Raw genomic sequence first — 14,501 nt, forward strand, 5'->3', positions numbered from 1 at the left:
CACCATGAAATACCACTTTATATCTATGAGGATAACCATTAGAAAAATAGAAAATACAAGTATTGGTGAGGATGGTTAGAAATTGGAACCCTCGTGCATTTCCGGTAGAAAGTGAACTGATGTAACTGCTGTGGGAAGCAGTGTGGCAGTTCCTCAAAACATTGGACAAAGAATTACCATAAAATCAAAATTCTAGTCCTAGAAGAATTGAAATCAGGGACTCAGATACTTGTACCCCAATGTCCAAAGCAGCGTTATTCATAATAGTCAAAAGGTGGTAACAGCTCAAATGCCCATCAACAGATGAGTGGATGAACAAATTCTGGTGTATACATAATGGACTGTTTTTCATCTTTAATATGGAATGAAATTCTGATACATACTACAACATGATAGACTTTGAAAATACTATACTAAGTAAAATAAGTCAGACACAAAAAAAACAAATATTGTCTGATTTCATTTACCTAAGGTAACTAGAATAGGCAAATTCATAGACACAGAAAGGAGAACAGAGCTGGCCAGGGCCTGGAGGGATTGGGTAAAGGAGTTACTGCTTAATGGAACTGAGTTCTATTTAGAGTGACGAAAAAGTTCTGGAAATGGATAGTGGTGATGGTTACACAACATTGTGAATGTACTTAACGCCACTGAATTGTACACTTAAAATTTGTTAAAATGAGAGTGCTCCTGGGTGGCTCAGTCAGTTAAGTGACCGACTCTTGATTTTGGCTCAGATCATGATCTCACAGTTCATGAAATCGAGACCCACATCAGGCTCTGTGCTGACAGCGTGGAGCCTGCCTGGGATTCTCTCTCTCCTTCTCTCTGCCCTTCCCCCGCTCACGTGCGCAAGCGCACATGCATGCGCTCTTTCTCTCTCTCAAAATAAACATTTAAAAAATTGTTAAGAGGTTCCGGAAGATGGCGGCGTAGGAGGACGCGGGGCTCACAGCGCGTCCTGCCGATCACTTAGATTCCACCTACACCTGCCTAAAGAACCCAGAAAACCGCCAGAGGATTAGCAGAAGGGAGTCTCCGGAGTCAAGCGCAGACTAGAGGCCCACGGAAGAGGGTAGGAAGGGCGGCGAGGCGGTGCGCGCTCCACGGACTGGCGGGAAGGAGCCGGGGCGGAGGGGCGGCTCGCCGGCCAAGCAGAGCCCCCGAGTCTGGCTGGCAAAAGCGGAGGGGGCCGGACAGACTGTGTTCCGACAGCAAGCGCGACTTAGCGTCTGGGAGGTCATAAGTTAACAGCTCTGCTCGGAAAGCGGGAAGGCTGGAGGACAAAGGGAGGGAGAGCTGCTGAGCCCCCGGACGGCAGAGCTCAGCTTGGCGGGGAACAAAGGCGCCAGCGCCATCTCCCCCGCCCATCCCCCAGCCAAAATCCCAAAGGGAACCAGTTCCTGCCAGGGAACTTGCTCGCTCCGCGCAAACACCCAACTCTGTGTTTCTGCGGAGCCAAACCTCCGGCAGCGGATCTGCCTCCCTCCCGCTGCCACAGGGCTCCTCCTGAAGTGGATCACCTAAGGAGAAGCGAGCTAAGCCTGCCCCTCCAGCCCCCGTGCACCTTGCCTACCCACCCCAGCTAATACGCCAGATCCCCAGCAACACAAGCCTGGCAGTGTGCAAGTAGCCCAGACGGGACACGCCACCCCACAGTGAATCCCGCCCCTAGGAGAGGGGAAGAGAAGGCACACACCAGTCTGACTGTGGCCCCAGCGGTGGGCTGGGGGCAGACATCGGGTAGGACTGCGGCCCCGCCCACTAACTCCAGTTATACACCACAGCACAGGGGAAGTGCCCTGCAGGTCCTCACCACGCCAGGGACTCTCCAAAATGACCAAACGGAAGAATTCCCCTCAGAAGAATCTCCAGGAAATAACAACAGCTAATGAACTGATCAAAAAGGATTTAAATAATATAACAGAAAGTGAATTTAGAATAATAGTCATAAAATTAATCGCTGGGCTTGAAAACAGTATACAGGACAGCAGAGAATCTCTTGCCACAAAGATCGAGGGACTAAGGAACAGTCACGAGGAGCTGAAAAACGCTTTAAACGAAATGCAAAACAAAATGGAAACCACGATAGCTCGGCTTGAAGAGGCAGAGGAGAGAATAGGTGAACTAGAAGATAAAGTTATGGAGAAAGAGGAAGCTGAAAGAAAGAGAGATAAAAAAATCCAGGAGTATGAGGGGAAAATTAGAGAACTAAGTGATACACTAAAAAAAAATAATATACGCATAATTGGTATCCCAGAGGAGGAAGAGAGAGGGAAAGGTGCTGAAGGGGTACTTGAACAAATTATAGCTGAGAACTTCCCTGAACTGGGGAAGGAAAAAGGCATTGAAATCCAAGAGGCACAGAGAACTCCCTTCAGACGTAACTTGAATCGATCTTCTGCACGACATATCATAGTGAAACTGGCAAAATACAAGGATAAAGAGAAAATTCTGAAAGCAGCAAGGGATAAACGTGCCCTCACATATAAAGGGAGACCTATAAGACTCGTGACTGATCTCTCCTTTGAAACTTGGCAGGCCAGAAAGGCTTGGCACGATATCTACAGTGTGCTAAACAGAAAAAATATGCAGCCGAGAATCCTTTATCCAGCAAGTCTGTCATTTAGAATAGAAGGAGAGATAAAGGTCTTCCCAAACAAACAAAAACTGAAGGAATTTGTCACCACGAAACCAGCCCTACAAGAGATCCTAAGGGGGATCCTGTGAGACAAAGTACCAGAGACATCACTACAAGCATAAAACATACAGACATCACAATGACTCTAAACCCATATCTTTCTATAATAACACTGAATGTAAATGGATTAAATGCGCCAACTAAAAGACATAGGGTATCAGAATGGATAAAAAAACAAGACCCATCTATTTGCTGTCTACAAGAGACTCATTTTAGATCTGAGGACACCTTTAGATTGAGAGTGAGGGGATGGAGAACTATCTATCATGCTCCTGGAAGCCAAAAGAAAGCTGGAGTAGCCATACTTATATCAGACAAACTAGACTTTAAATTAAAGGCTGTAACAAGAGATGAAGAAGGGCATTATATAATAATCACAGGGTCTATCCACCAGGAAGAGCTAACTATTATAAATGTCTATGCGCCAAATACCCAAGCCCCCAGATATATAAAACAATTACTCATAAACATAAGCAACCTTATTGATAAGAATGTGGTCATTGCAGGGGACTTTAACACCCCACTTACAGAAATGGATAGATCATCTAGACACACAGTCAATAAAGAAACAAGGGCCCTGAATGATACATTGGATCAGATGGACTTGACAGATATATTTAGAACTCTGCATCCCAAAGCAACAGAATATACTTTCTTCTCGAGTGCACATGGAACATTCTCCAAGATAGATCATATACTGGGTCACAAAACAGCCCTTCATAAGTTTACAAGAATTGAAATTATACCATGCATACTTTCAGACCACAATGCTATGAAGCTTGAAATCAACCACAGGAAAAAGTCTGGAAAACCTCCAAAAGCATGGAGGTTAAAGAACACCCTACTAACGAATGAGTGGGTCAACCAGGCAATTAGAGAAGAAATTAAAATATATATGGAAACAAACGAAAATGAAAATACAATAATCCAAATGCTTTGGGATGCAGCGAAGGCAGTCCTGAGAGGAAAATACATTGCAATCCAGGCCTATCTCAAGAAACAAGAAAAATCCCAAATACAAAATCTAACAGCACACCTAAAGGAAATAGAAGCAGAACAGCAAAGGCAGCCTAAACCCAGCAGAAGAAGAGAAATCATAAAGATCAGAGCAGAAATAAACAATATAGAATCTAAAAAAACTGTAGAGCAGATCAACGAAACCAAGAGTTGGTTTTTTGAAAAAATAAACAAAATTGACAAACCTCTAGCCAGGCTTCTCAAAAAGAAAAGGGAGATGACCCAAATAGATAAAATCATGAATGAAAATGGAATGATTACAACCAATCCCTCAGAGATACAAACAATTATCAGGGAATACTATGAAAAATTATATGCCAGCAAATTGGACAACCTGGAAGAAATGGACAAATTTCTAAACACCCACACTCTTCCAAAACTCAATCAGGAGGAAATAGAAAGCTTGAACAGACCCATAACCAGCGAAGAAATTGAATCGGTTATCAAAAATCTCCCAACAAATAAGAGTCCAGGACCAGATGGCTTCCCAGGGGAGTTCTACCAGACATTTAAAGAGAGATAATACCTATCCTTCTCAAGCTATTCCAAGAAATAGAAAGGGAAGGAAAACTTCCAGACTCATTCTATGAAGCCAGTATTACTTTGATTCCTAAACCAGACAGAGACCCAGTAAAAAAAAGAGAACTACAGGCCAATATCCCTGATGAATATGGATGCAAAAATTCTTAATAAGATACTAGCAAATCGAATTCAACAGCATATAAAAAGAATTATTCACCATGATCAAGTGGGATTCATTCCTGGGATGCAGGGCTGGTTCAACATTCGCAAATCGATCAACGTGATACATCACATTAACAAAAAAAAAGAGAAGAACCATATGATCCTGTCAATCGATGCAGAAAAGGCCTTTGACAAAATCCAGCACCCTTTCTTAATAAAAACCCTTGAGAAAGTCGGGATAGAAGGAACATACTTAAAGATCATAAAGGCCATTTATGAAAAGCCCACAGCTAACATCATCCTCAACGGGGAAAAACTGAGAGCTTTTTCCCTGAGATCAGGAACACGACAGGGATGCCCACTGTCACCGCTGCTGTTTAATATAGTGCTGGAAGTTCTAGCATCAGCAATCAGACAACAAAAGGAAATCAAAGGCATCAAAATTGGCAAAGATGAAGTCAAGCTTTCGCTTTTTGCAGATGACATGATATTATACATGGAAAATCCGACAGACTCCACCAAAAGTCTGCTAGAACTGATACATGAATTCAGCAAAGTTGCAGGATACAAAATCAATGTGCAGAAATCAGTTGCATTCTTATACACAACATCAACTGTGCAGAAATCAGTTGCAACAGAAAGACAAATGAAGAAACTGATCCCATTCACAATTGCACCAAGAAGCATAAAATACCTAGGAATAAATCTAACCAAAGATGTAAAAGATCTGTATGCTGAAAACTATAGAAAGCTTATGCAGGTAATTGAAGAAGATATAAAGAAATGGAAAGACATTCCCTGCTCATGGATTGGAAGAATAAATATTGTCAAAATGTCAATACTACCCAAAGCTATCTACACATTCAATGCAATCCCAATCAAAATTGCACCAGCATTCTTCTCGAAACTAGAACAAGCAATCCTAAAATTCATATGGAACCACAAAAGGCCCCGAATAGCCAAAGTAATTTTGAAGAAGAAGACCAAAGCAGGAGGCATCACAATCCCAGACTTTAGCCTCTACTACAAAGCTGTCATCATCAAGACAGCATGGTATTGGCATAAAAACAGACACATAGACCAATGGAATAGAATAGAAACCCCAGAACTAGACCCACAAACGTATGGCCAACTCATCTTTGACAAAGCAGGAAAGAACATCCAATGGAAAAAAGACAGTCTCTTTAACAAATGGTGCTGGGAGAACTGGACAGCAACATGCAGAAGGTTGAAACTAGACCACTTTCTCACACCATTCACAAAAATAAACTCAAAATGGATAAAGGACCTGAATGTGAGACAGGAAACCATCAAAACCTTAGAGGAGAAAGCAGGAAAAGACCTCTCTGACCTCAGCCGTAGCAATCTCTTACTCGGCACATCCCCAAAGGCAAAGGAATTAAAAGCAAAAGTGAATTACTGGGACCTTATGAAGATAAAAAGCTTCTGCACAGCAAAGGAAACAACCAACAAAACTAAAAGGCAACCAACGGAATGGGAAAAGATATTTGCAAATGACACATCGGACAAAGGGCTAGTATCCAAAATCTATAAAGAGCTCATCAAACTCCACACCCGAAAAACAAATAACCCAGTGAAGAAATGGGCAGAAAACATGAATAGACACTTCTCTAAAGAAGACATCCGGATGGCCAACAGGCACATGAAAAGATGTTCAACGTCGCTCCTTATCAGGGAAATACAAATCAAAACCACACTCAGATACCACCTCACGCCAGTCAGAGTGGCCAAAATGAAGAAATCAGGAGACTATAGATGCTGGAGAGGATGTGGAGAAACAGGAACCCTCTTGCACTGTTGGTGGGAATGCAAATTGGTGCAGCCGCTCTGGAAAGCAGTGTGGAGGTTCCTCAGAAAATTAAAAATAGACCTACCCTATGACCCAGCAATAGCACTGCTAGGAATTTATCCAAGGGATACAGGAGTACTGATGCATAGGGGCACCTGTACCCCAATGTTTATAGCGGCACTCTCAACAATAGCCAAATTATGGAAAGAGCCTAAATGTCCATCAACTGATGAATGGATAAAGAAATTGTGGTTTATATACACAATGGAATACTACGTGGCAATGAGAAAAAATGAAATATGGCCTTTTGTAGCAACATGGATGGAACTGGAGAGTGTGATGCTAAGTGAAATAAGCCATACAGAGAAAGACAGATACCATATGGTTTCACTCTTATGTGGATCCTGAGAAACATAACAGAAACCCATGGGGGAGGGGAAGGGGAAAAAAAAAAAAAAAAAGAGGTTAGAGTGGGAGAGAGCCAAAGCATAAGAGACTGTTAAAAACTGAGAACAAACTGAGGGTTGATGGGGGGTGGGAGGGAGGGCAGGGTGGGTGATGGGTATTGAGGAGGGAACCTTTTGGGATGAGCACTGGGTGTTGTATGGAAACCAATTTGACAGTAAATTTCATATATTAAAAAATAAAAAAAAAATTGTTAAAATGGTAGATTTTATTTATGTATACTTTACCACAATAAAAGTATAAAGAGCCTCAAAAATTGATTATAGCAAATAAAAGTAATAATGTATTGTGGGGATCATATTTGTAGAAGTAAGATAAAGGACCACAATAGCACAAAGGCTACTGTTACTCAGTTCCTGGAAGTATACTATCGTAAGGTTCTTATGCTATATATGAAGTGGCATAATGACACTTGAGGATAGACTGTGATGTGTTAAAAATTTGTATTATAAATCTGAAAGCAGCCACTAAAAAAAAAAAAAGTTATAGCTAATAAGCTAACAAAGTGTATAAAATAAAATGGAATCATGAAACATACCCAATTAATCCAAAAGATGGCAGAAAAAAAGGAAAGAGCAACAGAGAACAGATAAGACAAACATAAAACAAATAGCATGATGGTTGATTTAAATTCAAACATATCAATAGTCAGAATAAATATACTCTTAACATCCCAATTAAAATGCAGATATTATGAGGTTTTTTAAAAAGCAAGACCTAACTAGATGCTGCTTAAAAAAAAAATTTGTAGGGATGCCTGGGTGGCTCAATCAGTTAAGCATCTGACTTTGGCTCAGGTCATAAGCTCGCAGTCCGTGAGTTCAAGTCCTCGCATTGGGCTCACTGCTGTCAGCGTGGAAGCTGTCAGCACAGAGCCTGCTTCGGATCCTCTGTCCCCCTCACTCTACCCCTCCCCTGCTTGCACTCACTCTCTCTCTCTCTCCCTCTCTCTCTCTCCCCCTCCCTCTCTCTCTCTCATCCAGGCGCCCCTAAATAAACATTTTTTAAAACCTGTAAATAAGGAAAAACAAATAGGTTGTAAGTAAAAGGATAAAAAAAGATATACCATGCAAATACTAATCAGAAGAAAGCAGGAAGTGGCTACGTTGACATCAGGCAAAGTAGATTTCTGAGCAAAGAGTATCACCAGGGTTAAAGAAGTTTATTTCATGATTAAGAGAACCTAAGAATCCAAATTATGTGTATTAGGTTTACACATAATAATAAAGCTTCAAAGTATATGAAGCAAAATCTGATAGAAAGCATGGATAAGTAGACAAATTCATAATTATAGTCATAGATTTCTCAATCATTGACTAAGCAATAGACAGAGAACTCAGTGAAGGTAGAGAAGAGTTAAATAATAACATCAACCAATTTAACCTAATTCACATTTATAGAATACTCACTTTAGCAAAGTACACATCAAATAAACATGGAGCATTAACCAATCCCATCATACAATATATGCTCTCTGACCAAAAAAGGAATTAAATTTGAGATAAATACCAGACTATATAAGGAAAATCTCCACATATTTGGAAATGTAATAAAATACTTTCAAATAACCCATGGGTCAAAAAAGAAACCACCAGGATAGTTGTTAGAAAGGTTTATACTGAAACCAAATGAAAACACAACATACCAACATTAGGAGCTAAAGCAGTACTCAGGGAAATGCAGAATCCTAAAGGCCTATATTAGAAAGAAGAAAGGCTTCAAATAAAAGACTTCATTGCCTACATTAAAGAAATCAGAAAAAGAGGAGAAAATGAAACTCAAGGTTCACTTGAAAAGAAATAGATAAACCTAAACAGACTTATATCTGTCAAATAAATTGTGTAGTTTAAAATCTTCCTTAAAAGAAAACTCTGGACCCCAGTGCCTTCAGTGGTGTATCCTACCAAACACCTAGGAAAGAAATAATACCAATTCTACACAAACTCAGAAAATTAAAAAAGAGAGACTACTTCCCAACTCATTTGATGAACCCAGCATTACCCTGACACTAAAATCAGACAGAAAGACACGGAAACTACAGACCAATATCCCTCATGCACATACATGCAAAAAATTCTTTATATTTTAGCAAATCAAATTAAACATTATATAAAATAGATAATACTTGAAGTGAGATTTAACTCAGGAATGCATGGTGGATTTAAACCTTAAAAATCAATCTTTGTAATTTACCACACTAACACAAAAAGAAAAATCACATGATCACTTTAATGGATGGAGAAAATGCTTTAGACAAAAATCTAACATCCAGTCCTGATTTAAAAACAAAACAAAACTTTCAGCAAGCTAGGAACAGGAGAAAATTTCCTCAGTCTGGAAGGGCAACAAAAAAATCTACAGCCGATATCACATTTAATATTGAGAAATGGAGTGTTTTCTCCCTAGGTTCAGGAATAAGGCAGAATAACCACTCTCATCACTTCTATTTCAAGTTTACTGGGATGTTCTGGCCAAAATAACAAGCCAAGAAAAAGAAAGAAAAGGGATCTGTATATGTTCCAGCTGCAGAGAGCAGACTGCTCTCAGCTTGCCCAGCACCCTAGAGGAGTGAAGAATATATGAATAAGGAATGTTATCATCCAGGTGGCTTTAGGATCCTGAGGAGTAGAGGGGGACAGCACTGAGGAGGTCTAGATGGATCTAATTTGTGTAGGAGTTCCCTGTAGATAAATTACTGGCCACCCAACCACTATAACCTAGTATGTAATGGCTGAATGAATATGTAATCAACTGCAGCGTAACTGAGGCATCTAAAGCTCTAGAACTAGTCAGGTGTACCCCCCACCCAATACCATTTCCTTCCCTCTAATCCTACCTGATATTAACAAAGCATTCATAATTCTAAGGATAATCTCTATTTTACTGTGCTCTTTTGTAACTTTTAAATAAATCAATTTATATAGAAAGAAAGAAAGAAAGAAAGAAAGAAAGAAAGAAAGAAAGAAAGAAAGAAAGAAAGAGGAAGGGAAGGAGGGAGGGAGGAAGGAAGGTATATCCATAAAGGAAATGAAGAAGTAAAACAATTGCCTTTATTTGCAGGTGACCTGATCACCTATGTAGATAATTCTATGGACTCTACCAAAAAAAGCTGAAAGAATAAATGAATTTATAAGAACACTACATAAAAATCAACTTTATATTCCAGCAATGAGTTATCAGAAATTTACATTTTAAAAGCAATACCATTTACAACAGCATCAAAAAACATGAAATACTCAGAAATCAATCTGACAGAAGATATGTAAAACCTGAGCAATGAAAACTACACAACACAGGGGCACCTGGGTGGCTCAGCTCGTTGAGCGTCCGACTTAGGCTCAGGTCATAATCTCATGGTCGTGAGTTTGAGCCCCACATCAGGCTCACCGTTGTCAGCACAGAGCCCACTTTGGATCCTCTGTCCCCCTCTCTGTCTGCCCCTCCCCCACTTGTGCTCTCGTGCTCTCTCTCTCTCAAAAATAAATAAAACATTAAAAAACCCCACATACATAAAAAAAGAAAAAAGACAAGAAAAGAAACGTTAAAAAAAAAAGAAAATTACAAAACATAGTTGAAGGATGTTAAGAAAGCCCTAAAAAAACAGTAAGATACACCATTTTCCTGGACTTTAAAGACTCAAAATTGTTAATAACATCAATTTTTCTTAAATTAATATATAAATTAAATGCAATCCAAATCAAAACTCTAGCATACATTTTGTAGATCTTGAGAAGCCGATTTTAAAACTTATTTGAAAGTGCAAAGTGCCTAGAATAACCGAAACATTTTTGTAAAAGAACACAGTTGGAGAATTCATAATACTTAGCTTCAAGATTTATTATAAAGCTATGGTAATCAAAGCAGTGTGGTAGTAAATATAAACAAACATCAGTGAATCAGAATACAGAGTCCAGAAACAGATCCACACAAATATCAATTGGTTTTAAATATTTCAAATGTAATCAGTGAGGAAAGGACAATTGTTTTCAACAAATGGTGCTGGAATAAACTCACACCATAATCAAACATGGATCATGGACCTAAATAGCGATAAAACTTCTAGAAGAAAGCATAAATAAAATCTTGTAAGTGAAATATGTCATGGGTTTGAGAAAGACTTCTTAAATATGTCAAAATGAACATAAAGTATAAGAGAAAAATAAATACACTGGATTTCATAAAAAATAAAAACAAGTGCTTCAGAAAAAAAAAACTTTCTTAAGCAAATAAGAAGCCAAAACTGGGAGAAAATATTTGTAAAACATATATTAACAAAAGAGAATATGTACAACTCAATAATGAGATATAGAACTCAATCTTTGAAAAGGGTAAAATGTTTGAACGGTCACTTTCCCAAAGAAGGTGTACCGATGGCAAGTAAGCACTTTTAAAGGCGCTCAAAATCATTAGTCACTAGGGAAATGCACATGAAATCCACAAACACCATCTCACTAGAATGGCTAAACATAAAAATTAAAGCATTGGTAAGGATGTAGAGAAAGTGGGATTCTCACACACCACTGGAGGGAATGTAAAATGGTGCACCTTCTTTGGAAAACAGTTTGGCAGTTTCTTAAAATGTTAGACATATACCTATCATATGACCTGGCCATTTCATTCCAGGTATGTACCTAAGGGAAATGAACCTATTATGTGCATATGATGATTTATATACAAATTTTCCCAGCAGCTTTATCTGTAACAGTCCCAATCTGGAAACAACACAAATGTCCATCAATAGACAACTGAATAAACTGATTGTGATGCATCACATAACGGGATACGACTCAGCAGTCAAAAGAAATAAACATTTGAAACATGCAGCAACATGGGTGAATTTCAAAATAATTAGGAAAATGAAAGAAGCCTGGCAAAAAAGAGCACATACTGAATTATTCCACTTACGGACAGAACCAAATACAAACTAAGCTACAGTGATAAGAAGCAGATCAATAAGTTGCCTTAGGATAGGGAGGAGCATAAGGGAGAGACTTCCAAAGGGTACAGTGCAGGAAACTTTTAGAGGTGATGGACTTGTTCATCTTCTTGATTATGGTGGTAGTTTCAAGGTTATATGCATATGTCAATTGTACTGTTTCTTTTTGCAAAATGAGGAATTAAAAAAATGTTTTTTGAGTATAGTTGCCACACAATGTTAAATTAGTTTCAGTTGTACAACCTACTGATCCAACTTCTTTCTATGTTTTGCTATGCTCACCACAAGGATAGCTACCATCTGTCACCATGCAACACTATTAACATTGACTATATTCACTATGCTTTTATTCCTGCGAATTATTAATTCCATAACTAGAAGCCTGTATCTCCCACTCCTCTTTCCCCGATTTTGCCCATCCTTCTAACTCCCTCCCCTCTGGCAACCATCAGTTTGTTCTATGTATTTATAAGTCTGATTCTTTTCTTTGTTTATTCACTGGTTTGTTTTTTAGATTCTACATGTGAGTGAAATCATATAGTATTTGTCTTTCTCTGACTTATTTCACTTAGCATTATATTCTTTAGCTCCATCCACACTGTTGCAAATGGCAAGATCTCATTCCTTTTTATGGCTGAATAATATTCCATTGCATAAATATAATACATCTTCCCTATCCATTCGCCTATTGATGGACACGTAGGTTGCTTCCATATCTTGGCTATTGTACGTAACATCGTGATATACATAGCGATCAACTGTACTTTTTAAAGAAGTGCAATTTTATTGTATATCAATACACTTTTAAAATTTGTAAAACTTTTGGGGCATCTGGGTGACTCAGTCAGTTAAGCATCTGACTTTGGCTCATGATCTCACAGTTTGAGGGTTCAGGTCCTGCTTTGGGCTCCGCACTGACAGTGTGGAGCCTGCTTGGGATTCTCTCTCTCTCCCTTTCCCTGTGCTCCTCCCCCACTCATGCTTTCTTTCTCTAAAAAAAAACATTTTGTAAAATGTAATGAAGGACAGTTGGGTGAGCAAACACTATTCTTATGTCTCATCCTTACATTTTTTTGACAATATGTCTCAGTAGGATTTAAGAAACAGTAAAGAAAATGTGATACTTACTTGAGAAAGTCTGTCTGTCTTTGAATTCTCATGATCTCTGTGCTTGTCAAACTCTTCTGGCCAGTTATGTGTGCAAAACTAGGGAACTACAATTAAGGATACATATAAAATCATGGTAAAAGCTATGGTATAGTAAAATTTCATTAAAAATTCATTCTAATGGGCTGTCTTATCATATCCAGTACCCATCTTTTAAAAACCATGACAGAAAAAACATTAAGTACTGATTACCCCAAGTACCTGACATTAAAAATATCAAAGTGCTATTACAATTAGGTATGTATATTTCATTAAAAACAAGAGTTTATAAGAAAAGATATCTGAATTAACCATCAGACAGACCAGAGTTTAGAATTTAAAAACCTAAGTTGACCTTCATTTTTCTCAAAAATCTTTGAGATCCTTAGGAAACTCAAAGTAGTCACCTAAAAGAACATATGCAGCAACTACCTGTTGTTATCCAAAAACATTGAAATCATTTTGATATATTCTTATTTGAGCATTCACTTTGTAACAGGTACTGTGTTTGACACAGAAGGGGGGAAATATAAATATTACATGATACCTACCCTCCAGGACCTGAACTGGAATATACACAAAATACTGAAACACTGTAGGTTGAGTGTAGTGTGTGTGTGTGTGTGTGTGTGTGTGTGTGTGTGTGTGTGTGTGTAGTCCCATGGGACCCTAGAGGACATAATCACACTTGCTCCAGGGGAGAAGGGCCTCCCAGGGTGCTAACATCTGAGCTGGGCCTGGGGTGTAAAGAAAGGTTCGTCAAATGGACACAAGGACAATGGGAATCCCAAGCAGAAGAAACCCATTTGCAAAGGCACAGTGGCAGGGCAGTCCTCAGCCTATCCCGGGGCTCAGCCATTTGACATGGTTTGGAGGTCTGAGGGGCTGGAGGAGGAATGTGGAGGGGAGAAGCTATCACTTAAGGAGGGTCTGACACTACTAAAACGGCATCATGTGGCCATTATCTCCTTGACATTTCACAATGACCTTACAAGGTGGGTAGCATTTTCCCCATGTTTTAAATGTTTGTAAGTTTCTTTTGAAACTTAATTTAAATTTCAATAATTTCTTTTTTTTTTTAATTTTTTTTAACGTTTTATTTATTTTTGAGACAGAGACAGAGCATGAACGGGGGAGGGGCAGAGAGAGAGGGAGACACAGAATCGGAAGCAGGCTCCAGGCTCTGAGCCATCAGCCCAGAGCCCGACGTGGTGCTCGAACTCAGGGACCACGAGATCTTGACCTGAGCTGAAGTCGGACGTTTAACCGACTGAGCCACCCAGGCACCCCAAATTTCAATAATTTCTTAATAATTTCAAACTTACAGAAGAAGTACAGGGAGAGTACAAATAACTCCTGCATACCCAGCTTGACCAGTTTTTCACATTAACATTTTGCCCGGTGCACTTCCCTTCTCTATCTCTCTCTGAACCATGTGAGAATGGACGGCAGTTACGATGCCCCTTTCCCCCTACATTCTTCAGTGTGCACATCCTAAGAACAATGATGTCCTCTCACGCAGCAATGCGATTATCAAAACCAGAAAAGTTAACAGCTACCCAATACTGTGATCTAACCCCCAGATCTTTACTCAAATGTCATTGTTTGTGCCAATGACGTCCTTCACAGCTATTTATTTATTTTTTTCCTGGTTTAGGATCTAGTCCAGTGTCACGCTTTGCATTTAGTGGTCATGTGTCTTTTGTCTCCTTTAATCTGGAATTGTTCCTCAGTCTGTCCTT

At 39.2% G+C, this 14,501-nt stretch overlaps 1 protein-coding gene across 7 annotated transcripts in view; it reads right to left on the reverse strand.

The window, feature by feature from the left end:
- DZANK1 (double zinc ribbon and ankyrin repeat domains 1) overlaps positions 1–14,501 on the reverse strand; it is a 78,178-nt gene that overhangs the window by 42,794 nt on the left and 20,883 nt on the right. For all 7 annotated transcript variants that reach the window (XM_042931708.1, XM_042931707.1, XM_042931712.1 and 4 more), the window contains exon 8: positions 12,742–12,827. In XM_042931708.1, coding sequence (XP_042787642.1) covers positions 12,742–12,827 — 86 coding nt within the window. The remainder of the gene's footprint in view (positions 1–12,741; positions 12,828–14,501) is intronic.

This window comes from Panthera leo, chromosome A3 (assembly GCF_018350215.1).
Source record: "Panthera leo isolate Ple1 chromosome A3, P.leo_Ple1_pat1.1, whole genome shotgun sequence".
Classification (NCBI taxonomy): Eukaryota; Metazoa; Chordata; class Mammalia; order Carnivora; family Felidae; genus Panthera; species Panthera leo.